Here is a 19,743-nt window from a genome sequence, read left to right as displayed (position 1 = left end):
AACACGGCGAAAGCCCGTTAACTAACTGCCAGTTTAAAGCGCAGCTTGCAAAGAAAACAATCGAGCGGCCTACCATGATGTCTTCACGCTGCATCAAGTATTCCCATACTCCCTTCATACTCAAAGTGCATCCGCTACGTCACTGCGTTCAATTTCAGCAAGCCCCTGGCTCTACTCTGAGCGATATCGTGTTCAATCAAAGCAGTCTCTGCAAGCTACTGATGCGCCAGAATCGAACTGCGACCGAACTCGGCTATGCAGAGGTAGCGATAACATTGTAATGCGATCAGCGGCACACTGCGGAGCATCTGCTTTCCCGCGCGGATGATACGACGGTCAGTCGAACGATGACCCGTGGTGCGCTTCAATCTGGCAAACAGATAGCACCAGTTATACAATGAAAAATTTGGCGTTGTATCGTTACTGTGCAAGTGTCAGTGAACGGCCCGTGTTACTTGAGAGGCAGTAAAATACGCCGTGCCGCATCGCGGTTCAATTTTTCCAGCATCACTAACTGCTAGAGCCAGGGTCGACAGCGACGGGCCGTTGATACTACCATGACCATTTTCTGAAATCAATGACCACTATGTCCGGCAACAAACTCACGTAACAGCAGCTAAAACCTCATCAAACGTTCGATCGTCGTCAAATAAGACAGGCGAGAAGCTTGAGAAAAAAAATAATTATGTTGTTATCTTGCGGTCACTATTTACATATGTGCACTATCATTCCTACTGACATGCGCAAGTAGGAGATTTGGCAATTACGGACTAGAGCAAAAATAGCATGCCACTTCATGAGTCAACGAGAAAACCGGAACGTATACCTACCTCAAACGTCTCGTGATCTGCCAAGCTGACCATGACTTTCTGGCTTGTTATTGCGCAAGCAACATCGAAATCTAAGCGATGACATGCGTGGGATGGAGCATCGAGATCTTTAAACACTGTGGTGTTTTTAACTCAGCTGTGTTTACAAAACGCCTCTCCATGATTGAAGAGGGAGCGGCGGTGGAGTGGCTTGATTTGAGGCGGCTGACGGCGGCTAGTACAGTGTTGCCGTGCCAAGATTTCTTTCTGCTTAGAACTTTTCCGGCTAAATACGAAGCCACTCACCATACTTAGTTGCTCATGTACATGGCTCCCTAAATTACGGCATTTTGATCCCAAAGGTCGTGTTTTCAGCGAAACCGCTTTGACACGAGCTGAAAATTGCGGGACTGGTAGAAGTTCCTAAAGAAAATTTAAAATGTTCGAAGCGATGGTAAACTTTGCACCTTACAAATAGTCGATGAAATATGCACATACAATCTGGCCTTCAACTTTTTGCAAGCTCGCCGCCGTGATTCTGCCTGCTATTACTCTTGCCCTACAACTGCTGCCGGCGCATCAAATTTAGCGTAGTCACGTCTTAGGTTTCCCACCAATATTCAAAGTCGCCAGCAAGCCGCGTGAGCCTGGCAGTAAGCCAGAGCTTATCTGAAAGCACGGAGTCTGAAAGTGACTTCTCGCTGTTTATCATGGCGCATTCCGCGTATTTTTACAAATGCTTCACGCACTTGATGAAAAGCGACGTCTTAGACAAGGCGCAAACTTCAGATACAAGTACGTGTAGTGTGTTCCTGAGGGCATCGACGACGGAAGACGCTGGACTTTTCTTTGTAGACCTGCTAGCCACACGTTCTGCCACTTGAAGCTACTTGGAGCATTTTGAAGGTAAGTGCAGTTATTCACTTACCGCGTGCGTATTCGTTCGAACAACTATGCCAGACAAAAAAATACTCATCATATTAATTGGTGTCAAGTACGTAGTGCCTGTCAATTAGTGCGATTTTATAAATGTGCTAAGGTGGAAACAAGATAAGACAAACGAAGCACTTCGCACTTCGTTTTTCTAGTTAGTCTTCCGGCCTTCCAACTTTCTATTTCCTGATAAAACACGCCGAAATAACATTATCTCTTGTGCGAGAGCGCAGATGGGATATGGTATTCATAGTTCAGTAGTGCCCAAAATACATAGTGAGGGACAAAGGTATCTCCCCCTCCCCTCTTCCCACAAAATCCAATGGTAATCACATTCCTGGATAGCAATGAGCGGTTTGTGCTCCGTAAAGACAGTACTGGGTAACTGCGCAAGGACGGTATTAACCGAGTGAGCTGAACGAATATGTTGCATCCGAATAAATAAATAAATAAATTCTTTTGAACGTCTGCTGTTCCTATTAAGTTATTGGCGGCAATCCTTCACAATCACCCTGTCTCTGGCCGTAGCTCAATCTGTTCTGCATTGAATGCATGAAGGTGCACTGCATTTATACTTCATTTGTTTATTTGCAACCTAGCAATGGCTTCAAGACAAGAAAAGAACGAAGTGGCTATTAAAAGAGAAAAGAAGAGAAAAGCGAGCCCCGTTATTGTCTGCTTCGATGAGCGACACCGCCACAGTAGCTCACAAGGGATGGGGGTGAGGAGGGATAAAAAGGATAGAAGTAAAGATGTGGGAAAGCCGAAGAAGGAGAAGAGAAGAAGAGACGTGTGGTGGTAAGCCACAGCGAGCGAGGACAAACCGAGGGGATAGAAGAGATAGGAAAGATGGAGCACGGTCACTGGAGTCCGAGGACGGGGCGCACCTGAGAGCTCCTTTCGGCGTCGGTGGATGGCGTAGAACAAGTCCAGTAAATCAGAGCTGCACTGTCGTCGGAGGTGGAAGGTCGTCGGCGGCAGGAGATGACGTAGGGCGAGTCCAGTCGGCCAGAGCCACGCTGACGCGGGAGATCGCAAGCGCGCGGAGCGCACGACCGGTCGGCCCGAAATCCAGCAAGCGAGTCCGACAAGAAAAGAAGAAAAACGACCTAATCCAAGCTCTATGCATTTTATGCAGAATATAATGTACTGTTTAATAAAAAAGAACTGTTCATATTACAGCTTCTGCTCTATTTGGTTGCAAGTTAGATGACAAAATTAAATGTAATGGCTACTTTTAGCTCTCTTTTTCAAGTCCATCCAATGGCGTTCGTACAAAACCATCGTCCCCAAGAAGCATGCACTAAGGTTCCTTCGCTGTCTTGTGGGGTCGATGAGTGATGGGAGCATGAACGGCGGCAGGAGTGTGAAAAAGGAGTGGACTTGCCATCCCTACCACTAGCCACACCAGCACTTACCCATCTAAGCTACGCCATCTCTGATGAAACGCGGGGTTTTCACCCCACAAATCCTGCCGGGTGGGAACAATGACCCGCAGCACAGCCTTGCACGTAAAGTGGCCGATCATCCAGTTGTGGCAGCACGTTAGAAAGTTTCTGTCTTTCCAGCGCAAACCGGTGACATTGGCATGGCAAATGGTCGACGTCTTTGGCACCGCAGGCATCGCATGGCGCACTGTCGGTCAGTCATTTGAAGTACCTGCGACACTTTTTCGAAGTTATTATCGAATGATTTCATTAACGAAGTCTATTGCTTCGTGAAGTTTGTCGCACGCACTAAGCGCTTTCTTCTGTTGTACCCTGCAGCTCGCGCGCACACCAGCTGGTACAAAAGGAGAGAGAAGGCACTCGTACATCGTTACTGCTATAGCCCCTTATAAAGGGTGGATTACAAGGGCAAGAATTTACGTCTGTTCGTCAGCGCACGACATCACCTTCTTTGATCGCGCGGCTTACTTCTGCTGTGACGGTGAGCACGCACACTATGGAGTGCAGGGTGGGCACGCGGCGGCATCCCGTGGCGGCCGTGGCAGCTAGTCAGCTCACGATGCTCGAGGCAGCCAATGACCGTTGTGTTTGCGCATATCTTAAGCGGTGATTTTGGTTTATCGCATCATTCGTCGACAGAAGAGTGAACGATTTATAGCCTACCTTGAAATTGAATCGTAAATTCCATGACGCGCATTGTGTTTTAATGTTTGATATGCGTACGCGCGAGGGGGGCAGGGTTGTCTGCCCACGCTCCCCGCTTGATCATCCGAAATTAAGGAGGGGGGGGGGCATGAATTCAGCCCCGTACCATGACTTAATCAGATCGAGGACCTCCTGATACCCGCCACGGTGGTCTAGTGGCTATGGCGCTCGTCTGCTTGCCGGAAGGTCGCGGGATCGAATCTCGCGACCTTCGGCTGCATTTTTCATGGAGGTGATATTGCTTGGGACCCTTGTGCATTGAAGGGCTCCAGGCGGTCAAAATTTCCAGAACCCTCCACAACGGCGTCTCATGATCATGTCGTGATTTTGGGGCGTAAAAAAACCCTACAAATATTATTATTGAGGTCCCTTGATATTGAACCCACCGGAGCGGCTGAGCCTATACGGCAGGCCGTTGTGAGAAGCCCGTCATCAGTTCATTTTCATTTTCGCATCTACGGTGGAGCTTGCTTTGTTTTGTTTTTTTTCGGACACCACAAAGGGCGAGAGGGTGGGCGGTGCGTCAGACTAGGCTCTTTGATGGAGAATCATGCGCACGCCCACCTTATAGGCTGAGCACGGAGAGAGGGGGGAATAAAGTTCACTTATTGACATACTGGAAAGGAGGGCGCTGCGATTCACGAAGAGGGGGCGCAAAGTTTATAAGGAAGGCGGTGATTCGACGGGGCTGTGAAGGGCAAAGTTCGTGATATATCTTGTGGCCCAGCCTGTCGGCACTGATAAATTTTCTGCGTCACTAACTGTGCCAATTGCTACGATGATGTTATACCTCTGAGATGTCTAAGCAGGATCTGACCATGTTCGCTGAGCATGCGGAAGTTAAAGGACCGTCGATTCTTGTGGTTCTGTACCTTGGAAAACGAAAACAGAACAAAAAAGAAGAAATGAAGTTAGGTTGATTGATGATTTATATGTGGGGTTTAACGTCCCTAAATCACCATATGATTATGAGAGGCGCCATAGGGGAGGACTCCAAAAAGTTAATGAATTTAGGTTAAATTCTGCCTCCGCATAATATATTATAAGGTGTGATCAACCATAGAAATGCTCCACCTCTGCCCTAGGCGTCTGAGCCGTCATCGCAAATATACATAACGGTGTCAAATATAAAGGTTTCAAGTATCTTCAAGTATCTTAATCTAACCACCCAAGTGAGAGCAAGCAATCTTGTGTAAAACTATAGGGATTACAAATTACACGTTTTCGTGTGTGTCTGAATGTAATATGACATGGATGCTATTCAGTAAAACCCAGCCCTATAACACAACAGCAACAACAACAACAAAAAAATTAATGGGGAAACTATCGTCAGCTTCTTTCTCGTGTTGACGCTGTGTTTTATTAGTGACTATCGTTCATTGAACACATCCAACTAGCCAGTTTTTGTGAGACGAATTGAAACTCGTGACCGCAGTGTAAACATGGCATCAGATATAAAAATAGAGAAATACAAAAAGAACTATTAAAAGAAATGGGCTGCGAGATATAGAAGCTTGTGTTGATCCTAATCACGGAAAAGGTTATCTATACCACCGCAACCCGCATTAGGATAGCCTTATGAAGTATAGCGTTGTACATGCGCATGGCTGCCTTCGGCGCTCCTGACTTTTTAAGTCTGTACGAAGGCTCGGGGGAGAGGAACGATTATTACACTGCTGCATAATTTGGTTAAGGCCCACCCTTATGCTATATAAAACAAAACTTGCAGTCCGAATTGTACGCTCTCCTGAAACTTAGTGGCGTATGGCAGGGGAGGAAACATTTAAGTTCGAAGGTTGATTTCGCATTGCGCTTTTTGAATGGTACGTTAAAGAAAGAAAGGGAACAGTGAGCCTGCGATTCCTGTACCATATTTGCTCACGAGCATTACATAACTTTTTGGTGCCTGGTATTCTCTCGGCCCCGTCGTTCGCTGCAGACCATGTGCGGCTGACCGAAGCATGCACTCGTGCCGAGATGTGGCGGTCATCGAAGGTCAAGTGCAATGATTCGCCTTCGATCGAATCCCGAGAGGGGCTCGGCTCGACGTGTGCGACATCGGCTCTCTCATCTGATGAAGATGCGTTGGTCCGAGACTGCGCGCTTGAAAAGGTCAACACTATACCGTATATGCGCCTGCTTTCTCATACGCTCGGGACGCCACTGGTCGTCTCCATGACGACCATATATGTTTGCAATCGTTGGAGCACACTCAAAAGTGGAGATCAAACGTACTGTGCAAGCTGGACATGTGTAGTGGGAAAAAAGTAATAAGTAATACAATCGTCTTGATTCGGCAATAAAGTTTATGTTCTGCTTCTTTTTTCCGGGAATATTATAGCTCGAAAGTAGACATTCTCTTAGATCCAGAAATAACGGTCCCAAACCTGTATATACGGGACTCGAAAGACGCTGTTCTCAAAAACTATTCAGTATATCTCCGAATATCCAGTTTTGCCCAACTATGCAGTTTTACCACTCAGGTCATTTCTGTGGGGCAGTTCTTTTTCTTTGAAGAACGTGACATTAAAAGTACCATTTTTATAATTCTTTTCTCGTCTTAAAATCCTGAAAGTGCGTCATGCTGTTATCCATGCATTCATACTTGCATTACATTTTTAGCAGAAGAGCTGCTGTTTGATACATTCTTAATTTCGCTGTTGCCTTGAATTCTTTATTTCCTGGATATTGACAAGCTGTGCAGGTGGGCTTTGTTCAGAAGCTGTCACGCTTTGTGCTAATTAAACAGACTACAAAAAATAAAAGGGTTTTAATATTATGGTTCTTATGGTTCGTATGGTTATTGCGGTTAATGGTTCTGATTGCACTTGACCTCTTACAGCCTCACTTGAGTCCCTTTACGTTTTTGTTGACGCTGTTGACGCTGAGCACACAGTTTGTCTTCAAAAATCTTCTTCGGTGTTGAGGGTTGGTTGTAGTACATTCTAAGATATTGATAGGCTCTGATTATTTGCAGGCGACATACGAACAGTCTTGTGCTACTACATTAATAGTTGTTGGGGTGTTAATGTCCTAAAACAATTACGTGATTATGAGAGACGCTGTAGTGGTGAGCTCCGGAAATTTTGATCGCTTGTGGTTCTTTAACGCGCACCTAAATCTAAGTACAAAAGCCTCGAGCATTTTCTTCTCCATCGAAAATGATGCCGTCGAGGCCGGGATTTAATCACGTGACCTGCTGGTCAGCAGTGGAGCATCTCAACCGTTAGGGTGGGTGTGTTGATATTACAGTTCATATGCATGCTATAGTGACAGGCTTCAGGAGCTGCTTGTGCTTTAGTTTCAGTTTGTTTATTATCGGACTTGTTAGGAACCGGCAGCACAAAGATAAAAGAAAAAAAGTATTTGTGACATCTGCTGTGTTTTTCCCCAAGTATGTAAGGCAAACATATATGTTTGCTTTGCGGCTTCCTAACAAATACACGGGTTCAAGAGACTCCCTTGAATGTTCAAGTGCTGGCGAGGGTCAAAAACTGTGAACGCTGTGGTTGGTCTGTAATGGTTCTATGGCTCGTGCGCGTACTTATGTGATTGCCATTTAACCGATGGCGTGTCCAAACTTGTCGAGTCACGTTGTTGCGACCGCAACTCTTAAGTTAATCCTCGCGGCTGTGAAGTGGCGCCGCCGCACTGCTCTTGCTCGTAAAGACGCGAGTTATAACATGGCATCCAAGATTTTAAACCATTCCCCTGCCGGCGCGCCGAAACTCGGAGGTCATGGTTGTAACACCAGATGTGCTTGCACCTTGACATTGGAGGGCTCTTGAAAGTAACTCAGCTTTGGTGGGGATAAAGCTATTGAGATGGCGTGTGACCTGTTTGTAACTGACATTATTCATATTTTGCTGCTACTGACTACACTTTATAGTCATGTTATATGTAGAAAGGGCATGCAAACTAGCTGTTCAGGTCGTCTATTCGCCGCACTCTGTAAGATCACCGTGTGTGTAATGAATTTTGCCATTAGCGGTCATCCTTACTCGCCAGAGATAACGTGTACATATGGCTTCTGATAGTTATTTTGTTCTTTTCGTATTCTTTCATTCTTTTTTTGCTTTTGTTTCTTTTCTTGTTTTTTTTTTTCAATATTAGTACCATGGCAGTGGGATAGCTGGTGAATGTATCCTGCCTTCCGACGTTTTCCATATTCAAATAAGTAAAACATAAATGAGCTTATTAATAGAGACGCTTCCTGCCTTGTGCTTGGTGACGTTTCCGCTATGATAGGGAGGCCGCAAATAGTGAGGGAGGAAGCAGAGAGGTTAACCAGAAAGTCTTCTGCAGGGTTGGCTTCTCTACGCTGCAGGATGAGTGAAGGAAAGTAGAGAGATGAGAAAGGAGGGAAGAGAAGAGAAAAAAAAAGAAGAGGGGTTGTGAATTCACTGGAGCTATACAGTAAAATCAAATAAAGAGCAATACCTAGCCTTCCGCGGCTTGCAAGAGGGAGATATTTTGCAAAAAAAAAGAACGAAGTCATTCGGTATTGTTTTGAAAAAAGCGTGTTTTTCAAGAAAAGCCACGCAAATGGAGCGAGAACTTGTATGGAAAGACACAGAAGCGTTTGACAGAAAGCCGGGACAATTCCGTTCGTTTTCCAGTATTCCTTTGACATCCATCATTGGCCCGTATACAGCTTCGCATCCGCTATATTGTCTATTCGGCGGTATGAGTGACATGAAACGAATGTGATCGAATGAAAAATCCTCACGCATATGGTGGCCCCAGTTAACCGTGTAATGATTCTCATACTCGAAAGGTGTGCCTGAACATACAGGCAATCAAGATGGTGACATTTTACCCTCATTCATTTGCGATTATTTTACGAGAAATCAGTAACTTCGTGAACCTGCCAATTATAAACTTTGAACCGACAGGAGTTGGGTCTTTCTGGTGTTCAAATGATCACCTGTTAAATTTTTGACAAAAAGGTTCTAGGTTTCATGATAAACATATACGATTCTTCGAGGCGTGCTGTGCGCGCATTTTATCCTCATTGTCGCAACCTTTGCCACCATTATTGGTGTTATCGTCACCGTTCTAAGCACGTTAGCTCCACGGACATAATAAGCACATCTCGCCTGTATCAAGTTTTCTTTCATACGCCGACAGAACACACACCTTTCCTGCATGTCCTTTCATATTCACAGCATCCTCTTCGAATAAATTTTCTCCAAAATCGTGGATTGCAGTTCACTTCATCTAAGACAGTCAATCTGTGCTCTGTCACTGTTCGCACTTTTATGACTTTCAGGGCATGCGCGGTACACGCGCTGCTGTGCGTTCTATCGTATTACTTTGCCTCTCTTTCCTTCCCTATTCTTTTCTTACCATTTCTCCATTACCCAGTGTAGGGTAGCGAACCGGGTGCAACCTGGTTAACCTGCCTGCCTTTACTTTGCTTTTCTCCCTCTTTGCTAATCTCCCTGTCTTTCCTCCTCTCCTCCTCCCCCTTTCTCTCTCTCTTTTTATAATGGCCCACGTTAGATACAACACATGTTATTTCTTATACTTATTCGCCATTAAAACTGCACATATTCCACCTAATTATGATGAGACCATAATCTAGGCTTGTTTGATCGCTAATAAGCAATGCCCTCTCTATATTTTGTAACATTACACTCGCCAGACTTGGCTCCATGACTTGTTTTCAGTCCATGTAGCTTGTGCTCGTGACTTGCACATGTACTGCCAGACTACTTACTGGAGACGTATTATTGCAGGAGCTATATACTGCCCATATAAACTGTCTGTGCGTGTGTGATTCGTCTTCCCCCAACGTGAACGCACAATTGAACCTAAAGACGCCGAGTCCGAAACCGGTGGGAACACGGTCACTCATTCAAAGTAAGCAGGAAAATATCGGAAGGCTGTCTTTGTAAAGCAACTTCAGCACCTTCGTTGTAACAATCGCTAGTGTTCCCGTAAGGTACTTTGGAAATAGCCTTAGCCAAATACTCTCCGCTCAACGTATTCTATTTTCTCGATTGAATATTTGTTTTTGTTTGCTCAGTTGGCATATGTATCGTGGTTGTATATCGTGCGTATGTACGTAATTATTTAGGAGTCACTTTTTATATGCATTCCTTATCTCTTTTACATTTGTAGATGTTGTGCTCCGATTGCAAAACGGCGGTCTGGGCCGATCATTGTCAGAAAGAAAACTTTCAACCATAAGTGGTGAACGCGGGGAATAAACATTTTGTCGGAGTGTGCAGCTAAAATCTAACTACTCCGGATATCGAGTGAGTGTGGAACACGCAGTGACTGCATTTGCACAGATGCGCAATTATTTATTGTTTGAACTTACTTCAGCGAGATCCATTTGAATTTGAAGCGATACCATCGTAACAAAGACAGGAAAAAAACGAGGAAACATGTCATTAGTTGTATAGCTTTAGAAGCCCGTGAAACTTTGTTTAACAATGGCGGGTGATGGTGGGTATGAGTGAATATAGGAAGCCCCAAGAACGTAAAGCAGCCAGAAAAAATTCGCTAGCGCGAGTTTTCGCTGCCACTTATTTTTTATCGTCACAAGTTCTCCGTGATGGTTCCAATTCTTTGTCTGCAATGGAGGCTTATGGTTAGGTTAGACTACAGTGCACAACTGTTAAGTTTTCACTAAAAAATCTCACTGGAACATCCGTATACGTTTTCTGTGTAACTGAGTGCTGTAAAGAAAGGATTCTTTTTTTTTCTTGATGCTTCCCCAGCCTCGCAGGCTGTGCTAAAACCGATTTGCCAGTTACTGGCAGTGTACTATGACTCACCGGGCAGTCGTTTAAAAAACTGTCATGGTAACCTTGTCGCTAGAATGAAAGAAAAATGTTACGACTTATTACAATGAATCACCGATGGTAAAACTATGCTCTAACGTGTGTCCTTGCAAGTGTGCGCGAGAAATGGCATGCGTCCGATGATCACTCATTCATCCATCACCATACGTGCGTGTAACCTAAAGCGTCCCGGAAACGACTCAACGTGACAAGCACTGCCTTCTCCACCACAGTTGGCACTAGAATGCATTCGAACGTTTTGCATTGGTCACGGCATCAAGGTATAAGCAGGAAGCACGTTGTCCACCGCTGCTGGGTCATCAATATCGCCGCCATTCGGCTCCGTCTTGGTTGGCCATTGACAGGATCTCACTTCGCCAGCGTGGAATCCTGTTACACTTTCGTGGCCGGAGCAGCAACAATCTTTTCTTTCTTCTTGCCACTTACAAGGCCGAACGTCTGCGACTTCGAAGGAATGTACTGACCCCCCGGGTAACCGCGTTCAGCTGAAGGCGCCCAAGTGTCACTCACGAGAACAGCGTAGCCACCAGAGGCTAATCAGCGCAGCACCACAGCTGGGCACTTGTTCTGCTTCTTAGACACTTACGTCGGCAATGGAGCCTCCCAGCAGTAATCCTGGAATGAAGATGACGTCGCTCAACCAACGCGCGGACGGTCGCAGCATCGCGGAGTAGAGCGTCATAAACTGGACAGATAGTGAGGCCTCCTCACTCGATGCTTTTTGGAGAACGCTAGCGGAATGTTCTCGTCGCCAGACACTCGGGGCGTTGGACGAAGTCGCCTTCCGTGTGTCCCGCGGACGTCCGAGGGAGCTCTTCCAGAAACATCCGCGAACGTATACGGTGGAAGCGCGCGACACAATCCGCCCAGTGGTTCCGAAGGCACAACGGCGTCCGGACGTGTCACCCACCACAGCTGTTGATTGGTCGACGGAACGAGCGGCGCACCTTCCCGACTGAGTAAGCGCGGAGGCGAGTTTGTCTTCGGTTGTCATTTTTTTTTCTCTCATCGGTCTCTGTCCGAAACCGCAACGGAACCAGGGGGGCCTCGATCCTAGGTATCCGCTAGTCCGGCTTCGCAGTCGTCTGTGACGTAGATGCCCGGAGGGTTGAGTCTCATCGCCTCGCTGGCCTCGTCGTCGACGGTCGTCGTTATGATGGTTGGCAGTTGAGGGGCGGCGGCCTCTTTTCGCCGTTTCTCCCAGCGCGAAATCCAGGGAAGCGGAAGGCACATGAGCCCGGAGAGAGTGATGACCGATCCGGCGACGTAGAACGAGGCGTCGTACGTCCCCGTCAGGTCGTAAAAGATGCCTGCGGAGAAAACAAAAAGTACTGAATGAGACAGTATTGTGGCGTGTAAGCAATCATAGATAGGACTAGATGAACAATGAGATCCCGAATGCTTTATGAAGATTTTCTGTTCTCAACAAGGGTGCAATTCAATACACTACACTAAATCAGCTCTTCGTGGTCTTGTTCGGGATGAGTGGCACTGCAAGTTGAATTTCAAATACCTCAAGAACGCATCTACTGTTTTTATAATCGAACGATTCGGAAAGTCTGTTGCACATTCATGGGGAACTTTGGTGGTGGACGCATTATGAGTAATTGATTCTCATCTTTGGCTTTTCCTTACTTTTTTTTCTGCTAGACCAAGCCTCTATCCTGAGAGAAATTACATGTTTTGCATTTCATAAACGTTATGTCTCGGTGTTTTATCTACAGAATTACATATTTCTTATCTCTCTGAAGACCAAAGCCCTCTGTTCGCGTTCTATCATCATACATGTCCAGTGTGGACCAGTGCCCGCTTTTCATTTGCCGAATAACTTTATCGATACTGCACCCGATGCAGCCACTGTCCGTTTCCTGCTTTTGTCTTGAAACCAAGTATATTCTGTCACTACAGCACAGCGGCAGGTGATCGTCAACGTTGGTGTCGATTTGACCTGGACGGCAACTTACCGGCGACTGGTGAACCGATGACGGACGCCACGCCTTGGAATAGTAGTAGCAGTCCAAATGCGTTCGTGAGTTTCTCGACGCCGAACATTTCGACAGCAATTATAGAACGAAGGGCGGCAAAACAAGCTGTAAGGTGAGAAATAGAAGACGAAACTTGAAGCTGCATGTAGTTCATAAATATAACGTTCATTCACATCACTGTGTGACAGCCTGCGAAACCTGAACTGTATGTGCGAGGTGCGTATTATGTGCAATGTGTATCTCCCCCTCCTCTCCTTTTCTCCTTCATTCTCCTTTCCCCATGTAGGGTAGCGAAATGAACTTAGTCTAGTCAACCTCACTACCTTTCTGATATTTTTTGTTCTTCTTCTCTCTTCTTACATTACTTGCACCTATAGAAAAAAAATAGAACTGACTGTTCTAGATGTACGCTTATTGTGGGTGCAGTTGCATTCCAAGCAGGGCTTTCACGTGAGAATTCAAGTGGTTAACTGTTAGCATTTGTATACACTTCACGAAGCATGTTAGGCAACATCTGGAAATAGTACACACCACAGCACGGCATGCTGGAAGGCTGTCAGTCACCTTCATTTTCGTTCACGTATGTAGCAGAAATACACGGAGCATGATGAGGAACCCAATGTTTCCAGTTTTTTGTTTCGGTAATTGATAGTCCATCCATGTAAATGATTGATAATTGATTAATAATTGATAGTTCAAATTCGTGTAAATAAATGCAACTAAGCACATGACAGTATGTAGACTTATAACTGAAAGAACTGTTGTATACCAGAATGAATGAATGAATGAATGAATGAATGAATGAATGAATGAATGAATGAATGAACTGTTGTAAACTATATTGACACTACTTCCTCAAGGAGACATATTAATAAAACTTTGAAATGCTGACATTGTTTTCATTGATGTCCATTCAACCTCTCAGAAATGAAAGAATTTGTTTAGATCATTAAGTGGAAGGTAGTAGGCGATATTCAAAAACAACAAACCTTCACTTTATATGCTGAAGGTAACCTCGTTCGGTCCTTGTTAACTGCTTAATCGACATTTTTATTTGGCATCAGATCTCGACATTAAGAATTGATGAACCAGCTGAGATCGAACCAAAGCATTCGGTCTGGTCTCAGTAATGGGGTCTGTGATATATTCGTTGATGGGTGACACTAAACTTGTACATAAGTGAACCCAATTTTATGAATAAAGAGAGCTTTGCCACTTCTTCACAGGACTGACCGTTTATCGTTACCTCCCTTTTATGACACTGCGGAAAGCTGTAGCAAGTGTATATAGCATCTTTTTCATGGGTCCGCGTTTTTTATTGCTACATAATTTATAAAAATTATCTTACAACGATATCAAAAGTAATTACCCGTAAGTATAATTTTTCAAGAATGCTGAGGTGAGATTGCTTTTTGCATTTGCCTAATTTATTACTTGACGAGCGTTTATTATTTTAAAGCTATTCTTATTGATTTCAATAAATATTAACTCTTACTGAATTCACCTTTTGGTAGGTAGCTGTTTTTTGCATAAGCACCATTTTTTAATCAACAAAGTCATTTACATGCTTGTCTTACTTTTTCGCCGACTTGTAGCTCAGCTTGCTTTGATTGGTGATTTACAATAAATGAAATTCTCTTCATTCTGTATGAGAGTGTCAAGAACTCTCGAAATAAAAAACTTGGGATAGTGAGAAGCACTCTCGCCAGGTCTCGCAATGTTGTCAGCTTGCACAAGCTTACCTATGGAGAAACCGAAGACGGCACTGTAGACGAGTAGCATAGTGTAGGTCTCGAAGAAGGGACACAACGCCGTGGCGAGACCACCCACAGTGAGGGCGATGTTATTGATGCAGAGGGCGTTAACCTTCGGTCGGTCGGACACCCAGCCAGAGAACACACGGCCCACCGTGTTAGTGATGCCAATGGCCGACAAGATAAAAGCGGCCTTATCCGGTGAGATGCCTGACAGAATTGCCTTGTCTACGATGTACATGAAAGGAATGAAGAAGCCCGCCAAGGTCAGGAACCCAGACACTGCCAGAGTCACGAACGTCGGACTCGTCAGGAGCGAGATGTCGAGCATTTGGGTCAGCGTATCGGTCACCTCTGGAGACAGGCATCCCAACTTCTTGTGCGGCCCCTGCTTGGGCAAGTTGGCGATACTCTGGTGGTACGAGCCGATGTCCTTCTGTGAGCGGTACTCCGGTATGCGCAGAAGACTGGCGCTGAATAGGATGTCCTGGCGGTAGAAGGGCCTCATTTCGGGCGCCGTCATCCGGCGTGCCCTGCTGTTGTGACTCTTTGTGAAGGACAGCTTTCGAAGAACGGGAGGAGCCTGGTACGCCGGTTTGTGATCGACGCGGAGCTGGTTGTTGTTGTGGCAACAGTTGAACTGCTGCTCAGCCTTGACAGCTTCAGAGTATGGCGGAGGCGGGCTGTTGTTGCTGCCGCTGGTGGAGCTGGAAGCGCTGCGCTCTTCGCTGTTCAAGATAGCGTCGTGCACGATGCGGGGCGGAGGGCAGCTGGTCTTGCGGCGTGGCCCGTCGTTGACAATGAGCGTGTCGTCGATGCCGTCCTCTACAGAGTCCCACTTGGTCATGGCGTCGCGCGCTTCCTTTATGCGCAGCAACAGTGGCTTCAGTGGTACGGGCTCGCGTTTGGGCTGCGGCTCTTCTATGGGTCGGAATAGGGCGCCCACCACGCAGCAGTTAAGCGTCATGCCAGCCAGGATCAGCATGGAGCCCCGCCAGCCGAATTCGGAAACCAGTAGCTGACAGCAAGGCGCCAGGAGGAAGCCTCCGATTCCGGAACCGCAGACGGCCATGCCGGTGGCGAAGGCTCTCTTCTTCTCGAAGTAGAAACTGATGTTTACGGCAGCGGGCAGGAAAATGAAGCCGAAGCCAATGCCTGCAATATCATGTGGCATTATTTCAGCCGAGGGAGCAGCAGCACTGAGGCCTCTATAGCCGCATGAATGAATCACAATGGAAATGGCGCAGTTGGTGCAGTAAGTGGTTGTGGGCATTCTGAAGCGGAGAACAAGTGCACGGTTTTATTTTGGCGATGGTGACTACATGTAAACGGGAACGGAGCGCACAGATGCTCAAATACCAAGTTTTGAATAAAGTTAGTGAACCCCTCAGTGCCGAAAATATGCTAGTGTCATCGACAATTACAGTCTCGTTTGTCATGCTTATAATAACATAAATAACAACATTAAAAAGTGACTTCATAAACTGCTTTTTCATTCATCTATTCCAAGCACATCCGTCTTTTCTCAAAGCAATCTATGGGGATTTCGCGTGAGTATTCTGCTCTGTTCCCTGCAAAATGTTCAGTTATCACGCAAAGTTCTTGAGTTGTTCAAAGATGCCGTTGCAAGATTGCAACTATGTGATCAATCGACTTACCGCTAAGGAGTCCAATGGTGATGTATAGCTCTAGGATGCTTCGCGCGAAAACTGCGCCGCAGAAGCCAGCGGCCGCCAGTAAGCTTCCTCCGATGGTCACGGGCCGACAGCCAAAGGCATTTGCCAATCCCGCAGCCACAGGACCTGTGGCGCAAATGTAGAGAAGGTAAAACAAACGAATCAGTAAAGCGTGCGAAAGCATTGTTTCCTGAGCATAATCTTTATAAACGACTGGCCAAAACTTTGAAAAAAAGTACGCCCAAAATAGCGGACAAAATTTCAAATGTTGTGCTGCTGTGCCAACTATAACAACCACTTAGCTCAGACTGAATGCAATCACAAAATTTACGACGGAGTGAACTGTGCGGGCGACAGTTGAAAATTATATCAGATACCTGTCTTGTTTTGCGGAGCAGTGTGAGACAAAACGTTCGTATATACAACATGTGAAATTAGCAACACAGAAAAAAAAGAAAGAAAATGACAGCATCTCAAGGATATGAGAGAAAACGAAGCTGTCAGTTTCTCAAGAATTGGAAGCAGGAATAAACAATAAGATATGTCCCCCATCCAAATCACGATGTGATTAAAAGGTATGCCGTAGTGAACGGCTTCGATATTTTTGATTGTCTGGTGTTTTTAACGTGCACCTAAATATAAAAATGACGATTGACAACATCACAAGGTTGTGGTCATTGTACGGCGCTAGTGTGAAGTCTGCATGAATCTCTTATACATGGCGCAGCAAAGGTAAAAGACCACGACATGCATGAACATAACACCGCGAAAGAACTACAGCACGAGCGCTGTTTAACAAATGTTTCGCTAACTGCTCCATCGCGTTTCGTCAGATGAAAAGGGGTTATTTTCTGCCTTATGACATTTCTGTGGGCTAATAAACATGAGTGTAAAGTGGAAACGCTTTCTTATTGAAATGTGGGGTTTAAGGTCCCAAAATCATTATATGATTATGAGAGACGCCGTAGTGAAGGGCTCCGGAAATTTCGACCACCTTAAAGTGGAAACACTGAAACTTGGCCTTGACTTAGGTCTGCACACAGGATTAATGTTCTTTTGCACACGGCATCACAGATTTTGTCTCTGATCAGTCATTACAGTGTAATCACGTTTGCACAGATCAAGCGCAAATACTCTCACGTGTATCAGTTCCGGAGGTCATTTTCTATGGAAAAAACAAAAATGAAAGCAAAATAAACAGAAAAATAACGCAAGAGGGTCTCCTGGTAAGATATTAGGTAATATTTAGCGCAAAGTGACACAAAAACGAAAGTGGAGGACACAACACGATGCAAGCTATGTAGACCACGAGTGTCCTGGTCGTGAAGCACGCCACGGATTGTAATTATGAGCTGCAAGCACTATGGAAAACTCCGTTGGGCACAAATATATGGTGGTTTGATTCAAAGCCAGCCACGAGGCAACTAATGACGAAATCATTAGGCTGTCACGCCTTGTCAGCACGCTATATATCTCACCTCACCAAGGCCGGTTTTCCTAATCACCGCGCTGCATTCCGGACCAGGCACGTGCCGCCGTATTCATGGGCTCACATTTCGTTTTGCCTACTTATGCTTTTCTTTCTTGTCAAGATACCACGCAACGATGGCAAAACGCAGTTGCGAGTCGCCGATAAGCGTGGTCTCGCGTGTAACTATCTGCAACTTCTTATCAGGCTCTCACTTCTTCAAGACGGAAGAATGCGGGATGATCAGATTGCGAACTGCTTGGAAGACGTTTCGCGTGTATGTACATTATGCCCCTCGCGCGCACGTGCTCCAGATGCTTCGCAAACGTCCCGAATAGAAATCGTCCTTGCGCACAAGTGGGGCTCCCCAATCTCGAGGAGTCCGCGAGATTATCACGCACGAGCTGATTCCTCCTGGAAGAAATTGCGTGTTCAAGCTGTGGACAGACAAGGGGCCACACCTCGTCATCGGACTCACGCGTTGGCCGACAAGCGTTTTCTGGCCCATGTCAGCGTGTACGCTTAGACGAGGACGGAACAGCAACATCCCAATATTCCTGGGGACTAGAGGAAGTACTGAAATGTACTTTACATTTGGACCACACCACTCAACTGGGACACGGAGAAGCAGGCACGCTCACTTTGTGGTTACTGGTACTTCCAGTGTTAGCGCTGACTGATATGCGGGGTTTAACGTCCCAAAACCACCATATGATTATGAGAGACGCCGTAGTGGAGGGCTCCGGAAATTTCGACCACCTGGGGTTCTTTAACGTGCACCCAAATCTGAGCACACGGGACTACAACACTTCCGCCTCCATCGGAAATGCAGCCGCCACAGCCGGGATTGGATACCGCGACCTGCGGGTCAGCAGCCGAGTACCTTAGCCACTAGACCATTGTGGCGTGGCCCAGTGTTAGTGCGTTTCACGTTGAGGAATAATAATATCTGCGGTTTTATGGGCCAGAAATACGACATGATATTATGAAACACGTCGTAGTAGAAGGCTCCGCAGTTTTCACCATCTAGTGTTCTTTAACGTGAAATGGGATCGCAAAGTACATGGGTCTTTACCATTCCGCGTTCATCTATATATGACCGCCGCGTTTGGGATCGAACCCCCGAACTTCGTGTGTCAGCAGCGGAGTACCGTAACCGCTGTACCGTAGCGGTGGACTGTTTCAGGTTTACTTGTGCTCAATGGTGATGTCATTAGTTTTAGCAACCCAGTACAAGGCATTTCATCTACGTTTTCAGTTCAATATTGTCCCGCACCTCATCTGTATTCGCACTACGTATTATAAAATGGTCAGTGTTCATACCTGCAAATGTTTAAATAAGAATGAAAGTTTGCAAGAACAGACATAGCAAGCATGCGTGCGCGTTATTTTAGCAACAGACGTGATGAACTTACAAAACGAACTTATCTGCAGCAAAGAGGCGTAATACTTCAAATATTAGTGAGTCGGTTTCAAACTTTAATTGCATGGCATGTAAGATACAAATAAAGGGAGGAAAACGCTTGTATTGTACTTTGACACGTGTCCCTTCGACTTCTTGTGTCCGTGTCATATGCGTTGCAGTTAACATCATGAGTATGTATCATATGTCGTCTCCTCAGTACCGGTCGGGCGCGAGGAGTACTTTATTCAAATTTTGTGCAAATCCAGTGCGTACGGGTAGAATCACACTTGTCTATAGAGCAGTGGAGCACGTGACTGTCGACACTGTTGTTGGCCACGGCTTCTACCTCACGTTAGCTACAAGCTTCCGTACATGCTTGAATTATAGCGCAATGGCCTAGCATGTGGTGTGACCATGTTTGGTATCATTGCGGCGTCAGTCTTTGCATAGTAATGCAGAAAATGGTAGCTGTAATGGTCCGCTGTAGACAGCTGTGATTACCCACCCACAAGACAGTTGCTAATGCTGTAGCACAATTAAAAATGCTTTAAAACACAATTTCTCCAAAACAAGAGCTGTCTGGAAGATACCCGTTACGTGTTTGCGTTGTTGATAACTAACAGGTGCTTGTTCGAATTTCAATGCAATGCAGGGGATAAAATTAATAGTCCTAATAATAAAAAAACTTGTTTATAGCACCTGCCATGAACAATTAACGTTGCACAACATATTAGGCCCTGCGCGC

The 19,743-nt window shown here is 45.8% G+C and overlaps 2 protein-coding genes across 5 annotated transcripts in view; both read right to left on the bottom strand.

The window, feature by feature from the left end:
- Window positions 1-1,025, bottom strand: part of LOC119172115 (transmembrane protein 192) — a 33,506-nt gene extending 32,481 nt beyond the window's left edge. The window contains exon 1 of one of the 3 annotated variants that reach the window (XM_037423110.2): window positions 831-1,025. Coding sequence is in view for 2 of the 3 variants with exons in the window: in XM_037423108.2 (XP_037279005.2) it covers window positions 74-118 (45 nt within the window). In the remaining variant the exon portion in view is untranslated. Of the gene's footprint in view, window positions 1-73; window positions 227-830 lie in introns of those variants that run through there. The other 2 variants (XM_037423109.2, XM_037423108.2) reach the window with 2 other exon arrangements.
- Window positions 1,026-10,181: 9,156 nt separating this feature from the next.
- The window catches only part of LOC119172117 (monocarboxylate transporter 12), a 77,510-nt gene continuing 67,948 nt past the window's right edge, over window positions 10,182-19,743 (bottom strand). For both annotated transcript variants that reach the window (XM_037423111.2, XM_075892960.1), the window contains exons 3-6: window positions 16,108-16,251; window positions 14,438-15,604; window positions 12,675-12,800; window positions 10,182-12,020 (exon numbers count right to left, since the gene is read on the bottom strand). In XM_037423111.2, the coding sequence (XP_037279008.2) occupies window positions 11,764-12,020; window positions 12,675-12,800; window positions 14,438-15,604; window positions 16,108-16,251 (1,694 nt within the window). In that variant the 3' untranslated portion in view covers window positions 10,182-11,763. The remainder of the gene's footprint in view (window positions 12,021-12,674; window positions 12,801-14,437; window positions 15,605-16,107; window positions 16,252-19,743) is intronic.

This window comes from Rhipicephalus microplus, chromosome 4 (genome assembly GCF_043290135.1).
Source record: "Rhipicephalus microplus isolate Deutch F79 chromosome 4, USDA_Rmic, whole genome shotgun sequence".
NCBI lineage: Eukaryota > Metazoa > Arthropoda > Arachnida > Ixodida > Ixodidae > Rhipicephalus > Rhipicephalus microplus.
This window is presented reverse-complemented; position numbering and strand designations above follow the sequence as displayed.